General features: G+C 28.5%; 1 protein-coding gene across 1 annotated transcript in view; it reads right to left on the bottom strand.

The window, feature by feature from the left end:
• Nucleotides 1–1,627, bottom strand: part of LOC111642161 (synaptogenesis protein syg-2-like) — an 84,119-nt gene extending 82,492 nt beyond the window's left edge. The window contains exons 1-3 of the mRNA XM_023388448.1: nt 1,540–1,627; nt 1,254–1,375; nt 1,088–1,145 (exon numbers count right to left, since the gene is read on the bottom strand). Of these exons, the coding sequence (XP_023244216.1) occupies nt 1,088–1,145; nt 1,254–1,375; nt 1,540–1,543 (184 nt within the window). The 5' untranslated portion in view covers nt 1,544–1,627. The remainder of the gene's footprint in view (nt 1–1,087; nt 1,146–1,253; nt 1,376–1,539) is intronic.
• Between the last annotated feature and the right edge of the window lie 5,755 nt (nt 1,628–7,382).

Here is a 7,382-nt window from a genome sequence, read left to right as displayed (position 1 = left end):
CGTTGAATAAGAAATGTTTCTTTCACAAGAAATGTATAAAATTACAGTACTGTATTAGACTTACGGTACCTAATTTACATACTGACAGACGATAGTTAGCGTAAAAATCTCCGTAGCGTGGCGCCACGCTAGACGGCGGAAATTATATATTTAATTATAACAAAGTTACAATAAGTTAATATATAATTATATATACAGTACCTAATTTATATATAATTAATATATAATTATATGTACAGTACCTAATTTATATATAATTTATATAATACTGTCCAGACGATAGAAATCTCTCCGTAGCGTGGCGCTACGGACGGCGGGAAAGTAGTTCGGCTTCCCGATGACGTTTGAGGTGTTTATAGGGAACTTTTACTATTTTTTACGGATACCGGTAGCAATTTTTTCGTAGTTTTATAGGAATCGTAACTATAGGGACCGTAATTATAGGGGGGTCGACTGTATATATTATTGGTAAATATACTCTAGTATTAAGGTATTTTCTTTTATATGTGTTTATATTAGACCTACTTATTACCTTATTTATATTCATCATTATTGTTTGTATTTATATAATATTAGAGTATAATACTTTATTCAAACGAAAATAACAAAATTTTAAGAAAATTGACTATTGATTAATATAAAGAATTATTCAATTATATTTCAGCAACCAAATTTCTAATAAAATTATTTTTTCAGTTAATTAACAAATAATTTATAATCTGTACAAAATGTTCACTATACTTAAAAGTAAATGATGAAAGATGCGATATAATACTGTATATATATAGAAAACAATTAAGTGAAGACTACAGAGTATTATGAAAATTAAATGGATTAATAAAAATCTTTTATTTTAACTAGTGATTTTTTATTAAGTTCTGAAACCTTAATCAACCGTAAATTTTGGAATATTACAAAAATGCATTGCTTAACAAGCAATAACGATTGAGAGTTAAGCGCCTTAATTAAATAAAAAATGTTGAATACATCGTAAAGGAAATATTCCTAAACAAAACAGCAAACATTTAGAGAGCGTTTATATAATACCATGTAGAGTAATTTCAGATTATTAATTTCGAATACTTACTTACAACAGTTAACCGAGCAGCGGCTCTTATTGGTTTGTGAGTTTTACTTGGACCAACCTAAAAAATTAATATATGTAATAAATGTTTTAACAAAAATATTTAAGCAACTAATAATTTTAAACAAGGATTTAAATAAATATTTATAAGAATAAATTCTGTTCTTACCTGACACTGAAATTCAGCTTCGTCTTCTAAGCGGACATCTTCAATTCGTAAATTATAAACACCTTGGATAATATTTATTATCATAAAATATCGAGGATATCCCGGAATGTTTCGTTCAAAACCTAATAATATAATTTAAAGTGCTTTATTAATTAAACTTAAACTTAATCAATAAACATTACTGAATTTTACTAGTGTAATAAATAATAGTTTTAGTTGATAATTATAATTCAATACTAATTTCTAAACATTGTTTTATATTTACTAAATTTCGATTAAATTTCACCCATATGTTCTCGTTGATTTTGATAATTCTTGTATATATTATAGAACCAGGGTGGCCAAGCTCCTTGATAGTCCGAGCCATTTTTCAAAATTTGAAATTTTTCGCGAGCCGCAATTAAATACGCATTAAAAAGGTATGCAAAAAATTCCAGAATACAAATTATATCCGTAGCAAGAGTGATACAAATTGTTACCTCCAGAGCACAATGTCAACTGTCCGTTGCAATGACAGTTTACAAATTCAAAATCGGTCTGGAGTCGGTCGATAACGGACGATTACGCCACTGTTTATGTTCGTTCGCGCAGTTTTCGATGAGTCATATCATTCTTAACTTGGATGGAAATGAAATTTGTTACAACGTTGCACTAAGTCTTTCATATTTGTTGTTAGTAATTTAAAAGACATTTTGAAACACATACGGAACGATAATAATTTTTTAAAATATAATAACACAAAAATGAAAATGGAACTCGGGTACATCTATCGAGAGCCACAAATAATCCTTCAAAGAGCCGCATGTGGCTCGCGAGCCGCAGGTTGGCCACACCTGTTATAAAAGAACAAAAATTAAGAGAAAAGTCTTATCTCTACATAAGAAAATTTTTAAATATAAAATAAGCTTTCAAACTTATGCATATTAAACAGTGACTTTACAATTTCATCTAAAAACACTTTATCCGATTTGAATTTAACCAACCTGAACACACTTATCGTAAACATAATCAAAAATACCTTGTATATTTTTATCGACTTTTTGAGAAATTTTCATGAGTCAATATTCTCGTGAATTTTTCAAAATTCCTTGAAAAGAACGAAATTAAATAAATAACCCTACAATACATAAATATATATATAAGTATATATTTTATTGCATGTTATTATAGTGAAAATCAATATTAAGTTTAGTTAATTTACGTTACATTAAGTTACATTAGTTTGCATATCTCTCAAAAAGTCTCTTTAACAGAATAACTTCTAAGGGACTGTGTACAGACATACGACCATATTGAAGCTATTCTTACTGCCACTATTCCATTTTATCATTAAAATAAGTATCATACAATCAGTAGTTAATTCACACTACAAATATACATATCCGAATACTTTCGTCAAAAATCCTCTTCAATTTGACGAAACACTTTTTTATAAGAAGTGTTTTCAGGTTAATTTCATTCAAATCGAATATATATTTCTGTATAAAATTGTAAAATCAGTTTTAAAATCCCCATACACACTAGCATTCATACATACAGAAAAAACACCAAATTTTTGCATTTCTCGAAGTTTGAAGGTCTCGCTTCCAAAAATGAAAAAGTCTTGGGGTGGTCATTTTATCACTGATCGCCATACTTTCCTCTGTTATATATGACAGAACCGGGAAAGTAAAAATTATATGTTTCGGTCATTAGAAGATGGATTTGTTTGTTTGAGACCAATAGCCTGCAATAAAAGCTCAGAGGTTCGTAGCTGAATTTGTTTTCTTTCTTCTTGCAGATTTCCGAAAAGTGCAAAGTATGGTAAATGTACGACTGAAGATATGAAACAGGCTCTTGCTGCATTTCAAAATGCAGACTTTGGATTAAATGGTGCCGCTGTGCCAATGTTTCGTGCCGATAGCGTCAAGTACTGCCAATTCTGGATCGAAACAATGAAAATCACAAAACGCAGCAAAATTATGTGCATTTTCTCGCAAGAAGGCTTCAAAATTCCCAATGAGCATTCCAAAGTAATGAACATGAAAAATAAAAGATAGAAAAAGCATTTACAGTCAGCAGAATCTTGGAATGTTGTCTGTGCACACAGGCACATGAAGAAGACATCATCTAGTATTTCAGTTGTAAAAAAATAAATGGATTCACGAAAAATGCGCGGGCATTAACGAACAGAAAAACATTTTTTTTAAAATGACATCTGGAATTTACGTAATATTTTCTAATCCCTATTATTCTGTATCTGGTCCATTAATGGAAAACACCTGATCCATTCAATGAATCACTGGTTCATTGAATAGATGAAATGTCCACGAATCGAAACTTTTTAAAATGATTATATTTGATTTTATAGCAAAACTATTTTTAGTTGATATCTAATAATGTGCTGAGATGTGAAAAATTGCATAAAAAACATTGTCAATATTTTCTTCATATTTTATAATGCGTTAGTTTTCAATTATTGAGGGAAAATGATTAACAGGTCAATTAGATTAATACATATATTTCCCTGTACATGAAATGTTATAAATATTAAAAAATTAATCATAAAATACGTATAGAGGATTGCAGTAGCAGACGTTATAAAACATTACTACAATTTTCTATATGTATTTTATGATTAATTTTTTAATATTTATAATACATTTTCTTATAAAATATTAACTACATACAGGAAAACAGGCCTGACAAACTGATACGGAAACTGATCTATTATACTTTTGCGAATTAAATTATCGATTATCTACTGCCACATTTTTATTGTTTTGCGAAACTTTATTGGCCCATTCTTATAAAATTATGTTGCAAAACGTACTTATATTTATTTATTGAAAATAGCTGACGTTTCAGGTTATCTTTTTTTTTGTAAAGATATCAAGACGTTAAAAATTAAACAGAAGCATTTGTCTTTCGCTATAACAAGCAGCAATTTATTTTCATTTTTAGTAAAAGTTGTAAGCCTTGTTTCTCTTTGGCACATTCATCTTGCACACAGCTAAAATTATTTAGGTTTGTTCAATATCTGTATTTGCTTTTTCACTATGTTGCGATTAGAACGACCACATGTTATCTCATCGAGCGATCAACTCATAGCAATAGTTAAAAAATTTTCGCTGAAAAATATGGAATTGATATTCTCATAGAAATTACACAAGCCATACTATCCAAGAATTGACCGAAAATGGAAAATGATGCTGTGATCGATCGATTGCTCGCGATCAATTGTTGATTATGCCTGATATAAATATATCAGGCATAGCATTCTTGGATAGTATGGCTTGTTGAAATACGAAAAACATTTGTAATTTCTATGAGAATATCAATTCCATATTTTTAAGCGAAAATTTTTTAACTATTGCTATGAGTTGATCGTTCTATGAGATAACGTGGTCGTTCTAATCGCAACATTATATTTCTTAAAAAGTTATATTTAAAAAATATAATTTTCTTTTTCTCTTATTCTTAATTTTGTTTTCCACCCATTTTCTTTCCTTCCAATAAAGTTCAAATATCCGTATAGAGAGAAATCTCGGTCAGAAGCTCTCCTCTCCAGATGAATGAGTGTTACGGTTACTGAGAAAAACACCTTACGACCCGAATTTTAATGGCCAATTATTTATTTCACGCACATAAAGATTGCACCAGGTTCGTATAGTGACCAAACGTGAATTTTCTTTTCTCTCTCTTCACTCCAGACGACATTTTTCGTCTACTTTCTTTCCTCCTGTTCTTTGGCAGTCCGACGAGGCTCCCTCTTCTCTTCCTGGCTTGGAAAATCGTTAGGAAAATTGTTTGGACAATCATTAGACTTGGATTCTCCAAGCCTAACGATTGTCCTAACAATTGACTCTGATAAACTGATTCCCGGTAACACATCCTTCCAAGTGGAAGACAACTTTGTCTTTAGAACACTCTTGTTAGGCCTATTTGACATTTCCTTTGCATGGTAACACAAAGGGTTGTTAAAAATAGTTGTTAATTAACTATAAAGTTCAATTATTAACTAAATTAATTAAAATGTAATTAATTCAATTATATTTCTTCATGTTCATCAATTTTATAAAAAGAAACACGTTATTCTAAGCTCAGTTTACGATTCATATTCACAATTGTAACAGGAACATACAAAACAAAAAACAGAACGAACCGACTAATTTGGGCCACCCTGTATAAAATGCAGGGTGACACAAATTTAATTTAGATTCTAGTTCATTTTTATTTAAATTTAAAGTTAGACAGTTAGACATTTAAATTTTTATTCATTTTTATTTAAATTTTATAATGTCTACGTTATAGTTTGCAAAGCTTAATATTTCTTTGGCCAAAGGTGGGTTCTGTGGTTAGGATGAAATTTGTGCTGATGGTTAGACAAACGATTTTCTCCATAACTAGTCCTTCTGATGGGAAAAGTTGAAAGGTGAAATTTAAAAAGCCAATTTGTACTGCCGATAGGACATATGATCCAGCAATAGAGACATGGAAACTCTGAAAACAGAGTACCAGAAAGCTGGAAATCATATTTTATTAATTAGCAGCAGCAAACAACTCTGTATATTTCTATATAACTTACTGTACAACGCACATTCCACGTGTAGTTTTGTTTTTCATATTCCACTTTACACGCACGAGCCACCGTTCTGCACATAATGGACTGTTCCCAAGCAGTTATCTGTGTTCCAGTTATCATAGTTGTTATTTGAGCAAGAATTATCGTTGTTACGGTGAAAATAGATTTCCCGAACGCTCATACGCTCGCCGGAAAGAATGCTGGTTCCAACATCTTTGCATCAGGCTTCCAAGTAAAAGAAATTATTTGCTTCTGCACGATGTACGATATAATATGGAAAAGATTCTGCCCTTCTATAAAAAACTAGTTGGCATATTACAAGAGCCTAAAGTTAACGTCTACTCGTAGGACCACTGGTCCTTCATTTAGGTAGGTCACTGATCAAATAATCATTAACTCCATAATATATTTTAACATATTTAAATATCAAAATAAGTAAAATCATTCAAAAATTAAAATCATGGCCATAATTAATAAAAATTAATTTATTACTACTAGAATTCTGGAAACGATTTTTATAATGTAGGCTAAATAACTGTGCGTACTTGTTAAAGAATATATGTAAGAATGATATGACATGAAATTTTTAATCTACAATAGACAATTACTAATTGCTTTTTTTGTCTTGGAATCAAATTGCTCAATCGTGTTTCACAATTTAATGATATAAATAACACTTTTACTAATATATTTACGAATCAAATTTTTATAAATTATTTATGGAGTTTAGAGGAATATTATTCAGAAAAGCTAAGGAAGTGATCATATTTATAAAATAAAATCAGATAAAAATATTATTAATATAAAAGGGGTGGGATAACGTTTACATTAATGTTGAGCAATGCTAGGATCTCAATTCTTGGATAACAGAATGATTTATTTTTATTTCCGAAGAGTTGCATAGCGAACAATACTGTTTATATTTGTACCTAATTAATAAAATAACTTAATAATTTATTTACTAATGCTAATTATTTTAGTTTTAAAATATCTAGGAAATAAAATAAAAATCTTAAATTTCTAAAATTTGTATAACTTAAAAAAATAATTTATTAATAAATATTTATTATTCATATATCTTAAATTAAATTTCTTATGTCTTATGTCGTATCTTATGATTTAGCAAAGTAAATTTTTAAATAAATTGATTATATTTAATTAAAATAGTAATGACATATAATTAAATTTTAATAATTAATTAAAAATACAGATAGAAAAATTTTAAAGAATTAATATTTAATTCAATTTATGTTCTACAAGGAAAACAAATTTTATTTTTAAAATGATAAAAAATTTTTTAAGAAAATAAATGATAAAGGTTTTAGATTTTCATACCTTTGCTAAATTAACAATAATAATTTTTCAAGACATTTACTTTAAGGTATTTTCACTGCATTACACAAATTCAGAGAGTACTTAACTTATTTCAGCTCTTATATGCAGATTTCTTTGTTTAATCAAGTGTATTTAACATTTAATTTAAAAATTAATATTAAATTTTAAAAATTACTTACGCAGATTTAATTTCTACTTCCATAATAACTATTTTAAAATGTTTTTTAAAT

The sequence above is a fragment of the Centruroides sculpturatus genome, unplaced genomic scaffold (assembly GCF_000671375.1).
Source record: "Centruroides sculpturatus isolate CEXI.00-Female unplaced genomic scaffold, Cexi_2.0 scaffold1190, whole genome shotgun sequence".
In the NCBI taxonomy this organism is placed as follows: domain Eukaryota; kingdom Metazoa; phylum Arthropoda; class Arachnida; order Scorpiones; family Buthidae; genus Centruroides; species Centruroides sculpturatus.
Note: the sequence above shows the minus strand (reverse complement) of the source record. Positions and strands in the feature narration are given on the sequence as shown.